The 15,877-nt window shown below is 36.5% G+C and overlaps 1 protein-coding gene across 2 annotated transcripts in view; it reads right to left on the bottom strand.

Annotated features, from left to right (window-relative positions):
* The window catches only part of TBC1D9B (TBC1 domain family member 9B), a 38,161-nt gene that overhangs the window by 2,288 nt on the left and 19,996 nt on the right, over positions 1–15,877 (bottom strand). The window contains exons 12-21 of one of the 2 annotated variants that reach the window (XM_087924300.1): positions 15,282–15,567; positions 14,358–14,487; positions 13,644–13,742; positions 12,149–12,217; positions 10,996–11,233; positions 8,644–8,709; positions 4,216–4,287; positions 3,843–3,893; positions 1,312–1,365; positions 1,093–1,196 (exon numbers count right to left, since the gene is read on the bottom strand). In XM_087924300.1, coding sequence (XP_087780426.1) covers positions 1,093–1,196; positions 1,312–1,365; positions 3,843–3,893; positions 4,216–4,287; positions 8,644–8,709; positions 10,996–11,233; positions 12,149–12,217; positions 13,644–13,742; positions 14,358–14,487; positions 15,282–15,567 — 1,169 coding nt within the window. The remainder of the gene's footprint in view (positions 1–1,092; positions 1,197–1,311; positions 1,366–3,842; positions 3,894–4,215; positions 4,288–8,643; positions 8,710–10,995; positions 11,234–12,148; positions 12,218–13,643; positions 13,743–14,357; positions 14,488–15,281; positions 15,568–15,877) is intronic. The other variant, XM_026696587.2, reaches the window with a different exon arrangement.

Raw genomic sequence — 15,877 nt, 5'->3', positions numbered from 1 at the left:
TAAGGTGAAAAATCTTCAAACAGAAAATGCAAAGCTAATGCCCACTTCTAATAGATGTTCTCTTAATCCTCTCAAGTTAACATCCCAGCCATAGCATTGTAAATTCCCATTTGAGATATTAACATTGTAAAAATCTAGATAATAAAGTATTACATATTAATAATCCAGACCAGAAACACCTACTAGTAGCTGCGATATATTTATAGGCATTGATAACATATGACCGAGTCTTTAACTCTAAAATTTGTTGGTCAAATTCATCAACCAATGATAAAATACACAATATTTTCACTTTGTAAGAAAGTCATCTGGTTTAGACAATTAGAATGGAGGTAAGTGTGCATGTACAACAGAGTATATTAATGATGTTTGATTTTAAAATGTACTTCTATTTTTAGATTGGGGTGAATTTAAAGCTATTTTCCATAATCATAAGTTGTATACCAAGTTATCTTATATAATATGTATAGAGTCTACTTTGTTTTGTATATTTTATTCATAATGCTAAAATGCTAAACAAGATGTTAATTCATTTTTTCTGTTATCACCATTGTAGTATTTGGCATCCTTTCAATATATCTCTTCTATCCTTGTTTTGGTGATGCTGATGTAAGAGTTAAAATAATCTCTCAATAAAAGAAGCTACTTTTTTATTGTTTTCATTCCATAATTTTATGGAATGCAAATGTTGAGTGCAAATTATAAGGGTATGTTTTTTTCAGTCCATTTTATAGGGAGGGAGAGAGCATGAGTGAGCAAAAAGAAAAGGAAGAGATTCAAGCTTCAAACTCTCACCTCTACTGTAATAAATTATCCTATAACAAATTATCCTTCAAAAGTAATACTATTCAAATATGGCACAGGTCAAATCACTTCAGTTTCTTCCTTAGTCCTGATAACATGACAATTTTCCTTAAAGGGAATAATAATACCTCAAATACATACCAACATACCTACCTATCTACCTACATAACAACTCAATAAAAAAGTTACAGCACTAAAGTTTTCAAACTTTCTAACTTAATCTAACATTCTAAAAATCTCCTTCAAAGACATCATTTTAAATCCATAGATTCTCCAGTAACTTTCTACCTGACTCATCTTAGGAAGATCTTTGATTGTTTCTTGTCTGGCATCTTTCTCCTTGGCCCACATTCGCAAGTGATATCTGTAATCATGAGGATTTGTGCCTCTCTCTGCAAGGAAAATTAATTCAATATAAATAATGTATATTATGAATTCTTGCTCAGGGATTTCTTTTAGAGCAGGACATCTTTAAGGAAACTACCAACAATAAGAACACTTCGTTACCTTGATCTTTGGATTCCTCATCTCTTCCTGATTTATTTTCCTGATTATCTGTTTCTATAAAATCAAGAACATTAAGAATAATGGCCATTTTTATTTAGAAGCAGGGCATTACAAACAGTACAAATAAATGTTTATCCTAATATTGCATATAGACTGAAATAGATGTTAATGATGATTCTGGATATAGACTAAGTTAAGGAAAGAGTACTATAGTTACTGTAGAAAAAAAATACAACAAAAGTACAACAAAAAAGTACAACAAGTACAATAGGTGAGGTCTCAAACTCAATTTCCTTTGCCCTGAACATGGCTTTTCCTTTTAAAAGCTGTTCCTGCTTTTTTAAACTACAAAGGGAAACTTAATTTAACAAAATATTTGTCAGCAAAACACTTTCAACTTAGAATTAAAAAAGAGGGGGGCAGCATTGCTGAACAAGAGTAGGTTAAATGGGTTGTTTTTTTCTTTCAGGGTTATGGTTTTTATCATTTCATTTTTTAAATGCCCACTGTGAAAATAAATCTAACTATAGGAGAAGAAAAGCCCGGGGATTCTCACTTTCAGATACTTTTATTACAAAAACATCAGGTTTCCCCACCCTGAGACCCTTCAGTTCCTTGAATTCCTATACATAAGAATTCTCTTGTAATTCTGATACATCTAAAGCGTATTGAGATGGAGAAGACAGTCCTGCATTTAAATACTTTTAATCCTGATACACTGGGGGAATGGGAAGATAGGGAGATGAGCAAAAACATAAGTTAAGTGAAATAAGCAGTACAGTGATGTACTGGTAGGACATACTTCAGATAAAATTACAAAGTACAAATAAAGGGTTTAATTAAAAAAACAGTTGAATTAATATGCAATGTAATGTGGTCACAACTGATGTCCTATGTTAATGATATGCTTTAAATGGGACCAGGGAAGTCCTTTCTTACAAAGTACCTTTAAATACAATAAAAACAGCCTTTAGAGCTATAAGACATTTGATTATCTGACTGAACACAAAGCACAAAACATGATATATGGTATAGTTATCCCAGAAAGCCTGACTTTTTCTTTTTGAAAATGAAAGGTTGTACCAGATGATCCATAAAATATAAGCAGTGTTTATATTAATACAATATTACCAAGGTCTTCTGGAAGGAGAAACTACATCAGCCACATATCTGACATGGCAAGAAAAAGCAAAAAAAGCAAAAAGAAAAGACTGCAACATCAGTGTTCAATGATCAACAGGAAAAAAATGGATTAAATCTCAAAACCTAGTTTCAAATAAAAGCATTTCCTTCTAGAGAAAAAAAAATCTCAATGCTTTCACCTGGAAGCATATGGAAACACTGCTCCTAATAAAAGGAAATAAAAGGTCCTCCATGCAGGGGGCAGGAGAAGGTCCCCTTTGGTGCCTTGCTCCAGGTCAGTATCAAAGAATCTGAAGTCTCCTCCACAACAGACTCTGGAGCTTTGTGAGGGGAAAAGGGACTCGTGCCCTGCAATTCCTTCATGACAACAAATGGAGTCCCAAGTCTGAGATTAACAAGCACTTGGGCGTTTTCTAAAGTAAATCCAAATGTGTGGAACAAATTATGGAGTGATTTTCATCGGTGTGTGTGTGTGTTTGTGTGTGTGTGTGTGTGTGTGTGTGTTTAAAGAGCCTCCAATGGAAACAGGGTTAGAATCATCACTGACATTCTGTGATCAAGCAAAAAAAGAGGGCTCACGTCAGATGGTCAGATAGAGATTTCTGTATTTTCAAATGACATTTTTAGCTTTTCTTTCAAGTGATGTTGCAGTTGATTCATGATGTCCCAGAGAAGATTGCAATGAGTTGGGCATTAGACATTAAGTTGATTTTCTTTACACACTTCACTTATTTCTGCTTCTTGGTAGTGTGGGGTATTTTTGCTTGCTAATGGGAATTTCAATTACCTTGTAGCCTGCATTTGGTCTTGGGTAAGATCAATATTCCAACTCTAAACCCAAGAACCCCCTCTGCCAATAACAGGTCTTTCTGACAGCTGCAACACAAATGGCCACAGAGGTGGACAGCCCAGTGGATGGAGGGAAGGGTATGGTCACACAGTAGATCTACCAGGCCAACTGGAGCTCAGCAGATTGTTGAACTCAAAACATCTCTTCCATGCACTGGGAACGAATGTCTGGAAGGGAGTCTTCTATCATGATAGCTGGGAAAGGGCACTTTACTGGTCAACTACCTTGGATTCACGTGCCTCAGCAGTGGACTTCAAATGAGATAGAATCTCCGTTGTTGGGACATACATCAAAGAAGAGATGCAGGACTGTCTTTGTGAATGAACACACGTATATGCCATTTTATACTGAAAACATTTTTCTTTGGGCAGTGGGTTAGAAACGGGAGTAAGATGACAAAGGAAATGAATGAAATACTACGGCTAATTGTTTAGCTGTAATATCTGTGGCTTGAAGACATTCTAAAGCAATTTCATCTTATATTAGGCAGGTCACTTTATCACATCAACGGCAGCCCATCTTAGTTGTTCAGACTAACCTTGCAAATCACAACGTAGGAAGAGATCCAGTTCTGAGACAAAAGGAGATACTAGAAAGCAAAGGGAAGAGAGAAATAAAGAAGAAAGGCTTTGAAGACAGGGCGAAATTCAGGAAGAATGAGCGTGAGTCAAAATATAGAATAACAGAGAGAAACCAAGAAAGGAACAAGTTACAAAAGATTTGAGCAAGTGCCTTGGGCTGTAAAAGGGGATAATTAATCTGACCTATGTTTCATATACAAATAACCACCATCCACCATAATTTATGATAGAAGCTAGAACAGTTGTGGGATAATATTCTGATGGAAGAGGAAATAAGAAAATTCTGCTTGGCTTCAATGTTCCCTAACAGATAAAATATCTCATTTTTACCTTCTGTAGCATTATTATCTGTGAAGTAGTTTGTAGCTTCCTGAGCAGACTCTGCCTCCTCTGAATTGAAAGCTATACAAAGAGAAAAAAAATGTTACCGGATACTCTTGTTTCCTTAAGAATTACTTAAGATAGCTCTATATACCTATCTCTGATTACAGTATTGGACTTCAGTTGACCGCCTATGTCCAATGGACTCTTTCCACTCAGAAAAGGCTCTGTGACCCAACAGAAACTTTCATAAACAAAAAAGCAGGGAGGGTTTTTTAACCGATTCCCCTTTTCTTCCACAACTTTTCTGTCCACCCTTCAAATTTGTTCCGGGGGATTTGGGAGTTCTGAAACAGCACTGGAGAGACAAGTGAGTAGTAGGAAAAAGAGGAAATCTGTAGGAACAAAAGTCGCCTTTTCAGAATGGGAAAGCTGCTGTTTTATTTGTTATTTAAGGTAATGTCTAACTACACAAATTAAAAACAAAGCAACCCTAACTAAGATTGAACAGTTCTCCAGGAAATGTAATTTTAGGGTAATGTAGAATTGATGTTAGACTTTACAAGTCTTAACTTGGCAACAATGCTCAGATTGGCTGAAATATTTCAGAGACACAACACAGCATAACTCAATTAGAATGTTTATTACAAACTGGAATACAATTACACTGAACAGTTGATTGCTCTCTGTAGTATGAAGATGCAGCTGTCCTCTTGCATCCATTGCAGCTTCTGGTCTTTCCATATTTCAATTAACTTTTGCTTACAGCCTTAAGTTGAACAGATATTGTTATAAGTGAAATCTCTGCCTCTCACTTTATTTCCCACAGGGGATGAATTTGTCTTGGGAGTTCCTATTAAGAGTTGTGGAAAGTTTTTCATGCATAAATCTATTGCTGCATCTGCTGATGCTAAATCCCAGCATGCTGAAGGTGATGCAAAGCCACCAAGAAGTACCCAGTATCTTTAAAAAACTGTCCCCCCAATATTCTACTCAGTTGGTATGAGTAGGTGGGGTTACTTCTCCACTTATTTTAATAGAGTGTGTTTCTCACCTATGTTACAACTGCTATTAGTAGAGCAATTGTAGCCGGGGAAATGTAAGTGCCTTATCTCTTCCTCATTATAAGAACGAACACAAATGAGTCTTGCATATTCTTCTTTTTAACTCTCAATTCCAAGCAGAACCCCAGCCACCTTACTTTCAATTAACCAGACTATCTTCAGGAGAAGTCAAGCCTATAATACTTTAATATACCTAATATACACTGCTCAAAAAAATAAAGGGAACACAAAAATAAGACATCCTAGATCTGAATGAATGAAATATTCTCATTAAATACTTTGTTCATTACATAGTTGAATGTGCTGACAACAAAATCACAACAAAAATTATCAATGGAAATCAAATTTAGCAACCCAGGGAGGTCTGGATTTGGAGTTACACTCAAAATTAAAGTGGAAAAAAACACTACAAGCTGATCCAACTTTGATGTAATGTCCTTAAAACAAGTCAAAATGAGGCTCAATAGTGTGTGTGGCCTCCACGTGCCTGTATGACCTCCCTACATTGCCTGGGCATGCTCCTGATGAGGCGGCGGATGGTCTCCTGAGGGATCTCCTCCCACACCTGGACTAAAACATCCCCAAACTCCTGGACAGTCTGTGGTGCAACGTGCCGTTGGTGGATGAAGCGAGTCCTAGATGTGCTCAATTGGATTCAGATCTGGGGAACGGATGGGCCAGTCCATAGCATCAATGCCTTTGTCTTGCAGGAACTGCTGACACACTCCAGCACATGAGGTCTAGCATTGTCTTGCATTAGGAAGAGCCCAGGGCCAACTGCACCAGCATATGGTCTCACAAGGGGTCTGAGGATCTCATCTCAGTACCTAATGGCAGTCAGGCTACCTCTGGCGAGCAAATGGAGGGCTGTACGGCCCCCTAAAGAAATGCCACCCCACCCCATTACTGACCCACTGCCAAACCGGTCATGCTGGAGGATGTTGCAGACAGACCCTGTCACGTCTGTCACATGTGCTCAGCGTGAACCTACTTTCATCTGTGAAGAGCACAGGACGCCAGTGGCGAATTTGCCAATCTTGGTGTTCTCTGGCAAATGCCAAACATCCTGCATGGTGTTGGGCTGTAAGCACAACCCCCACCTGTGGACGTCGGGCCCTCATACAACCCTCATGGAGTCTGTTTCTGACCGTTTGAGCAGCCACATGCACATTTGTGGCCCGCTGGAAGTCATTTTGCAGGGCTCTGGCAGTGCTCCTCCTGTCCCTCCTTGCACAAAGGCGGAGGTAGCGGTCCTGATGCTGGGTTGTTGCCCTCCTATGGCTTCCTCCACGTCTCCTGATATACTGCCCTGTCTCCTGGTAGCGCCTCCATGCTGTGGACACTACGCTGACAGACACAACAAACCTTCTTGCCACAGCTCGCATTGATGTGCCACCCTGGATGAGCTGTACTACCTGAACCACTTGTGTGGGTTGTAGTTTCTGTCTCATGCTACCACTAGAGTGAAAGCACCGCCAGCATTCAAAAGTGACCAAACGATCAGCCAGAAAGCATAGGAACTGAGAAGTGGTCTGTGGTCACCACCTGCAGAACCACTCCTTTATTGGGGATGTCTTGCTAACTGCCTATGCTTTCCACCTGTTGTCTATTCCATTTGCACAACAGCATGTGAAATTGATTGTCAATCAGTGTTGCTACCTAAGTGGACAGTTTGATTTCACAGAAGTGTGATTGACTCGGAGTTACATTGTGTTGTTTAAGTGTTCCCTTTATTTTTTTGAGCAGTGTAAATAAGATATCTATCACCAGTGCACCAGTCAGAGAAGCCAGGCTATCCCAAAGAATCGTAACTGGTGTAACAGCCTAACAAGGTAAAATAGGATATTACAGAGAATATCTGAGATTTGTAATGACAAAGATGAATCCACCTGCCAGTCAAAGTACACTGCTTCCCTTGAATTTGACAAAGAAAAGAACTCTGATGAATCTCAGTAGCTTTGTGTTAATTAGTATGGAATGGCAGGGTTATATGAAATCATGGCACAAATGTCACCAGGTGAAACACAGATCCACTAATACGCCCTCTGAAAACAGTCATCCAAGTTTAAGTGAGATCAGTGGGAAACATCCACACCTAATACAGAGTCCTTCTTGATGACTATATTGGCCAAAAAACTGGAGGAAGGACAAGGAGAATTAACAGGGTCCTTCCTCCAACAAAATAATTCTACAGGAAAAACAAGACAATACTATGTCAAAGCTAAGCATTAATCATGATTTTTTTTTTTAATAGAAAATAGGTTAGTTTAGCTATTACACAGTCAGAACTGAAGAAGCTTCTTGGATGAGAAGCAAAAAGTCTTCAAGGAAAAACTAAGCCCAGTTGCCCTTTGGAAAAACACCTTTGAAGCAGTTTGTAAGAAAGGACTACTAATACTTCAGCTATATTTAAAGCAAAATTTCTTCTATTTAAATTTTGATAATCTCTCTGTCTACTTTTCTTCCCTCAACTCAGATATATACTCAGGAGCTAAATGGAGTCTGTGAAGAGAAGAGCATGTTAGAAAGTGCTTGTGTCAACTGCCTGTGTTACAATTGGATTTCACACGGTGATTAGGCTTCAACACTAGCACTACACTACGGTCCTCGGAATACTTCCACAATTTTAATAGGTCTACACACCCAAAAGAGAGGCACTGTCTACATTTCACTAGGAATTGGTTTGACCTCCCTCCAATTTTTCTTTCTGTAGAAAAAGATACGACATAAATGGAAACAAACCCAACAGCCAAAGCATTGAACCAAAATGTACAAATTATTCTGCAAAGCTATTAAAATTAGGCAGGGATGAAAAAGCTCACAGAAAATTAAAACTAGAAAGTCCTATGCCTTATGAATATATTAATGAGTATGTTCACTAATAACCACATCACCAATTAATTCATACGAATTAAGTCAATTACGATTTACAAGACAAATTATATATAATTAAAAGCTGTCTTGAGGCTACATGTCATTCATTAAATTCTGTACATAGAATAATTCTGTTGTCTTCTTTTATGGTAATGGGCCAATCCTAACTAAGAATATTGTGTGAAGAACTAATGGTTGAACTCACCTAGGCCCATCTCTTAACAAAGCATATAAAGAAAACACTGCCATTTCTGCCTATGGGCTTTTTCTTCATTAATTTGAATTGGATGGAGAAATTAAAGCCTCTCTACCTACGGTACATACACTAAATCTCTACATACCTATACTAAAATTGGTATTATTATCCATGTTCTTATGGGTGGAATATGGTAATCACTTATAGGTACGATCAGTCTAGTAAATTTAATAGAACAGCCTTAAGAAATTTGTAAAGCCCTTAACTCCCACCAACAGAAAAGAAGTAAAAGAAGTGGATCACCTGGAGGCAAATGTAGTTTGTAAAGGAGTTTCAACTTCTCTGTCAGATCACCATGATACATTCCACCTGTTGGGATCAGAAAAATACCTAGATTTAGTAGTTCATAGATAGCCTTTTTTTCTGATGGATTCTTATGCCTAACAAATATGGCGTGGAAATTTAGCTGGTAAAGTTCTTTCTATTATGATTATTTATGTATATTTATTTATATATGAATATTTTTGAGGTTAAAACTTGTTCTTATGCTTTCTCTCTCAATATGATTGATTTTCATTTATTTATTTACATCGATATATTTATATGCCACCTCTTCTAGCAATTCTAGATGGCTTATAGTCTATGACACAGAGTTAAACTCGTGTCATTTTACCGTCACATGATGTTTTGGAATGTTTTCCCTTTTGCAGAGCTGGGATGGGTGTGGCCTGTGCATGACACCTCTGGCCCTCGGGCCACCAGTTTGACCCCTCTGGTTTATGAAATTGAAACATCTATAAAATCACCATTTAAAAACCTCACAGTAAAAAACATTGTAAGCAGTATTAATAAAAACCATTGGATACCCAAGAACTATCTTTGCCATGTTTCCTAGAGAACAAAATAGCAGAGGTCCATCTGATCTCAGGAGACATGCTACTCCAGAGAGAGAAAGGCCAATAGTAGGAATGGCATTCTATGGATTCCAACCTGCCTAGGTTCTTTTAGATTGATACCCAAACCATTCATTCTCTCACTGGTACAGGCAAACTCTACTTGGAGAAGGTGCTTCCATAACCTGGACTCAAGCTGTATATAGCTTTACAACTTTCAGCCACTCATTTAACAATTGTTTGAAGTTACCAATCTTCTCTGCTAGTTCTTCAGAAAGTCAGCGGGGAAGTTGATAGGAAAGGTTGCAAGCTGCTACCACCTGCTAAATGATTTCCCCTCCCTTCCCCACATACATATAAGATTTTGGAATTAACTATAACAAATAAATAGTTTCTCATGGGAAAGAGACTGATTTTGGCCACCTTGGCTATTGTAAGCCATAACAAAGATAAGTTACTTCATGGTTTTAGAAAGAAGACTACAGGGGACTAAAAATTCCAAGCAGAAGGAAAAAAAAGACCCTGTTATTGATTTCATTACTGAAATCAAAACGTTTTGTGTCATTTTGTGACACTGAAAGTCACAAAATGACACAAAACATTATAGTATCAGAAATATTAAAGGAGGTTGTTGAAGAATGGAGCCAGAAATTAGTCATTACAATATCATTACAATAATGATGTCTGCTTCTATGGATAAACTATGTCCAAAATGTGATAATGAAGGAATGACAGATGTGGAACAAATTTTATCTGACAAGATAGAAAAGCTATGCAAAGTGGAACTGCAAATCACAAGCAAAAAAAATGATTTTGAAAATGACACTTTACTGGGCGAAAATTTAAAGGGAAATACAAATGATAAACCAAGAGAATGGTCTGGAAAATGTTTTCTTATTGGATTTACGAAAGAGGCTTGTTAAGAAATCTGTGTGATGGGATCAAGAAAAATAAAAAAAATCAAAATCTATGACAATATTGATTGATTAAATATTAAGACTGTTAGAAACAAAAGAAAGGAATAGAAAGTTATTTTATTTGATCAATGGTAAAATAAAACAATTTTTGCAACGTTCTGATAACTCATTATGGACTTTTGCTGATTGAAAAAACGTTTAATAGATTTACTTATAGATAGCAATAACTGTCAATCAATAATAAGTATTCTAACTATAAACATAAAAGAAATTTGGTTGAGAGATACAAGTTTGTTCAAAGACATTGAGTTTATATTGAATAATGGAATAATTTGAACTTGAGTCAGATCCTAACCCTCATCCTACTCCTGAGCTACAGATATTTGCTACTATTGCATGCTTCTGTCAATCAAATACAGATATTATACAAACAACTTAAAGCTGTAAATAGTTTTGGTTGGATTTCTGAATAGAAGATGAAATGGTCAGAAAGACTATTATTTTTATCCACCCTGTGGGGAAGATGAGTCACTCTAATAATGATAATGTGTTTTTAACTTTCTTCAGAAATTGTCATTGAATTTTGCAGTTTTGTTTGGGGTTGTTTGGGGCTACTGTATCTGAACTAGATGACCACCGGATGGCAATAAAGAATGAGAGTTTTCTGTATCTCTCTGTATTCTATAAAGGACTGCAGCCACTGATAAAGAGAGTCTCAGCTTCAAAGCTAGCTCAAAGACCTTTTTCACTTGATATCCAAATAGTTGTACCATTCGAGTGTTGTGTTACTTTTTACCAATGATTTAACATATCAGATTAGATACTATGCCAGAAAAGCTACTTACTCATGCCTGTTGCAAACTCTTTAAAGTTAATAAGGGAATCTTTGTTTTTATCCAGAAGTCGGAACATTCTTTCTGCAAGTACTGTCATGTGGAGTCCACAAGACCAAGGTGTAAGGGAAGCAAACAAGTCTTTGAACTGCTCAAGGTTGATGCGGTACTGCTCTAAGTAGGGCAGACTCTGGTCTCGTTGAGCAGCTGAAGTACGATTTCCCCAGTAACAGCTCATTAAGTATTTTGCCTATAAACAAAATTAATGATTTATTAGATCTGCATTCTGCCTTTATTTTGTACAATTCAAAGTAACATATAGACGCTTCATCTTCCTATTTCCCGAAAACAAAGCTGTGTGAGAGGTTGGGCTGAGAGTGAATGAGTGATGCTTTTTAAAAAAATCTATCAGCCTTGAAAACATAATTTAAAAGGATTAGGCATGGCTTTTAATCAGTTCTGAAATATGCAAGACAATGAAAATGGTAATTATAAAGAATCCAATCAATTTGCAAACAGAACGAAGCAGAAAATGTTCAATAATCCTCATCTGAAAATAAAATAGGGTTTTCTGGCAGTTCTAAAGAATTTGAAACGGCAGTTACCTGAAAAGTTGGTTCTAACACTGTAATGAACACTCTACAGTTTTTCTTTGTTTAACTGTGATAATCTGAAAGGCCTTGGTGAAAGCACAATAGTCTTCAATCTCTGTGTTTGGAAAATTAGGAATTCACGTTTGTTGGGTAGGAAAGACTATTATGGAACATTGCTAATTCTAAACAAAGCCCAGACAGAATCCAAGCCATGGTATTTTGTTCCTAGATACTCAGAACTTACATCTTTGATTGGCTGAAATATTGTTGTTGTTTTTTTGCCAAAGAAAAACTAAATAAATCTTATGTATTTGATTAGCAAGATGTGATGCAATGAAACAAAATGCTGAATCAGCCTAACAAAATAAGTTCTCTTTAAATTTTGTTAGATTTCCCTCTGTTTTCTCAACCGCAAAAATAAACCCAAATCAGATAATTTGGGTAAAAGTCTTTTTAATACAGCACCAGCTTGGATCCTGGCATCTCTGTAATTTAAAGGAGTTTTCATATGCATGCTTTATCTCTACTCGCAGCAATAATAAAGAGACGAATGTTTTGTCAAGGTCTCCCACCTTAAATACTACATAAAGATCTTCTAATTCTTGCATAGAAAAGCCAATGTCTCCAGATACAGCTCGGACCTGCAGAAATCATAGAAGCAAATATACCTTAGTTCTGTCAGCTGGGAATCTGGAAAGGATAGGTTTAGTAAAAGGAGGAATCCATCCTTTTAAAATCATGGCAAAGTAACTGTTGAAAAGGAAGAAGCATCTAATGATTTGAACATAATGTTGTCTGTATTCGTGAGGTACTGATCTGTCAGATCAGAAGATTCTAAAAACTGAATAACAAATAAAAAGAACAATTCTATTCTCTTGAACTGAGTCAATAAGCACAAAAAGATGGTCAAAAGTATTATATTTCCTGCACTCAGTGCACTATAATTTGCAGCAGGAACAGGAAATGGGTCGATTTTTTCTTCTGCTCAGCTTTTTTCTCAACATGTTCAATTGTCAAATTTCTACAAGGTCATTAGAGACAATTGCTTGACATCTGATGCTATCTGGAGGAAGGGATACCACAAAAAAAACAGACACAAACAGCAGCAAGAAAATGTGAAAGCCATTCTTCTCTTGAGATTCCCAGATAGAGCAATTTGGAGAATTGAAAGGTCACTATTTCCTCTTACATTTTCAGTAGGAGAAAATAAGACAGAAAATTAGCTAGTAGGCATCTATGGTAAATCTGCCAAGGTATTTTCTTAAAGAAGACTGAAATATTTTCAGCTGGCTATGGGATAAAAATTAAAAAAGAAATAACAATGTTGCTTATGAGGAAATTTTCGACTCTCAGTTGGTTGATACAGAAATTACCCTACTAACGAATTACTGAATTGTGAACTTTCGTTGATACAAATAAATCTGTCTGCACTCATAAGACAGGAGAAGGCAGGAAAGAGTGAGTTTATAGCACATTGGAATACATATTCCGCATGCTGAATACTAATGTGGCACATGGGAATGCATGTGCAGTGTGCTGGAAACTAATCCTTCTCCTGATTTCCAGAATATTTTAGGTTGGAGTTATAGAAGCTGTCAGTTTCCATATCTCTTATGCTGTCCCTTATCTAAGGCAAGAACTGCACTAGCATGTTTTTACCCTTATTGGATTTGAGAACAAAACGGACTTAATAGCCTCTCTGAATGTAACCTATTAGTAAGTAGGGCATTGTCTGTACCTGTATCAGAATCAACTAAAATGCCACTCGAATAAAGCTTTCAGAACAATTAATTGTAGAATAATGCCAAATGTTGTCGCCGTGAAATCTTCAGCTCAATACCAGTCTTAGGACTCATAATACTTCTAATCAATATACAAATTAGTGACATACCATTATACTACTATACTACAGACCTCACTGTAGAAAAGAAAGAATAACATGACTAGTAGTTATTTATCTAATTTACTTCTTGATATTATTTAGCTTAACCTAGCCTCAAAGATTCCAAACAGGAGAAACAAAATTAGTTAAAAATATAAGCTTATAAAAATATGGATATGACTTACCACACTTCTCTTAGCAGTGTCTTCTAAAGAATGGATTACCTTCAATCTTTGTTTAAAACGCATCTGTTCAATGTCATCTGCTTTCAAATGGCTGAATTTCTGCAGTGGAAATGAAAACTGGGGTTTATAACAAAACCCACCAAAAATACGTTTTGGGGGGGAAGGTCTACACTCATTTCCTGGAATTCCTCTATTAGCAATTATTTGACTAATGACAAAGCAATGCTTGCAGAAGTGATGGTGGCCAATCATAGCTCTGTAGCCATGTTTGGAAGCCATGGGGAAAATTGAGCTGATGGATTTATACTGCATAAATAAACCAAATCACTAGATGGTAACAAAGAGGCAGAGCTTTCAGTATCTCTTTGCTACCTCCTAATGTTCATCTGGAAGTCAGATTTGGAAGTTATAACAGAAAGTGAAGAGGGAAAATATATGTTAGCCAATGGTAGCAGCAGTAAGAACCACCTGAAAATATAAGATTGATTTTAGGGAGCCAAAACCCAAAACTAATTTAAAGAAAAATAGATTAAGGAATAAATACAACTAAATGATTTATCTATTGCATTCTTCATAAAACAGACAGTTGACACCCTTGAATTTGTGAATGCTTATATTAAAGACACATCTCTGATTAATAGTGATTACAAGGTCAGTATATAATTCATTTAAAAATATCATTGTAAAAGTATAAGATGTAGGTTATCTTTTGACCTCATAGGCTATTCTTATAAGTTCAAAAATATCAATTTCCACTGGTGGATCATCCCCACTCGTCAATAAAGCATGGAGGTGAGGAATAGGTGGGAAAATACTCTGTCGATTAACCACATTATCCAGGTACCTACAAAAAAATAAAAAAAAATCAATACAGAATTTTGGATTAGTGCATTATCTGAGGGCTATGGTCAGGAAGGTCTATATAATTTCTTTAATAAAATATATGTCTGAGACATCTTTCATGAAAAGCTGAATTGATTTTAAAACTAAAATAATTAAGATGACATTTAGGATGCAAGATACTTGATTCATCCATATATTATAATTAAATTATGTATTAATAACATGCTATATTATTGTGTAAATAATGTACTGTTTATACTGAAGCATTTCAGTCTTTGACAAAGGAAAAATGTAATATTCACATATAAGCCTATATATCCTCATAACTGTGACTCAAAATTACCTTGTAAACTACCTTTTTCAGGACATATTTTTGATGTGGCCCTCCTCTCATTCTCAGCCTGTAGCTGAGGCTACCTAATGTTATATTTATCTGCTCTAGCCATAAAGTATTGTTATCATTTTCTCCTGACACAAACAGAATTGTGCATGGTTTGTGACACCTTGGTGGTAACTGCAGTGATGATGTAGCAAAGCCTGAAATCAGTCTAGCTCCTGTTGCAGACATGGCACTTCCCCAGTTGATGATTTTTTTTCTACTGGGTATTTTGGTTTGAGCAATAGGAGATATTTAGACAACACATTATTTATGTATCATGTGGGCTTCTTATTTACATATGTAATGACATTAAAATATCTGCCTGGCAGGCATTTTGCATAATGCAGTGGTATTTCTAAAAAAGGAAAGTATCCCACCCACTCCCAGCTTAATTCTGAAACTAAAAACAAAGCTACCTGCCCAAGACAGTCATGGCTTCACCTTCGTCACAGCAATTTAACAGCTTGTCCATGTTGGCATCCAGGATGGCCAGGGATACCTGCAAGATGACCTTTATGCCTTCATAGAAGAAACAGTCAACAACGACCACTGCGCTTTCAAAAGGCATGACGCTAAGGAAAAGTGTGAGGAACCAAGATAGTGATATGCTGGAAATGACTCCTAAATCTTGCATCTTCTCGGACAGCTGGGGAAGGCAATCTCTTGTTAGTTCTTCAAAGATGCCTTGGTCTACTAGTGCACCTGAATAGGCAACAGAGACAGAAGTGTTATCTGCGGTCTTATGAGAGCAAGAGTGTGAAACAAGGTTCTATTATAAATGCTGATTTGTCCAAACCAAATAAATAAAATCTGGGATTCTTTGTAATGAGCTCACATAGGCATAATATTTGATGTGCAAACTAGCTTCACTATATATTACTTATCTTCAAGGAAGTGATTAACATCAGTTACAAAATCCTACTGCAAAGTTTGAATTGCGGCAGTTTCTTCATTAAGTGAAAACTACCTCCTGCAATAGAATCACAGAGTGATAAATATTAATCTGCTTTTG

The sequence above is a fragment of the Pseudonaja textilis genome, chromosome 2, assembly GCF_049901715.1.
Source record: "Pseudonaja textilis isolate UNSWEBS1 chromosome 2, rPseTex1.2, whole genome shotgun sequence".
NCBI lineage: Eukaryota > Metazoa > Chordata > Lepidosauria > Squamata > Elapidae > Pseudonaja > Pseudonaja textilis.
This window is presented reverse-complemented; position numbering and strand designations above follow the sequence as displayed.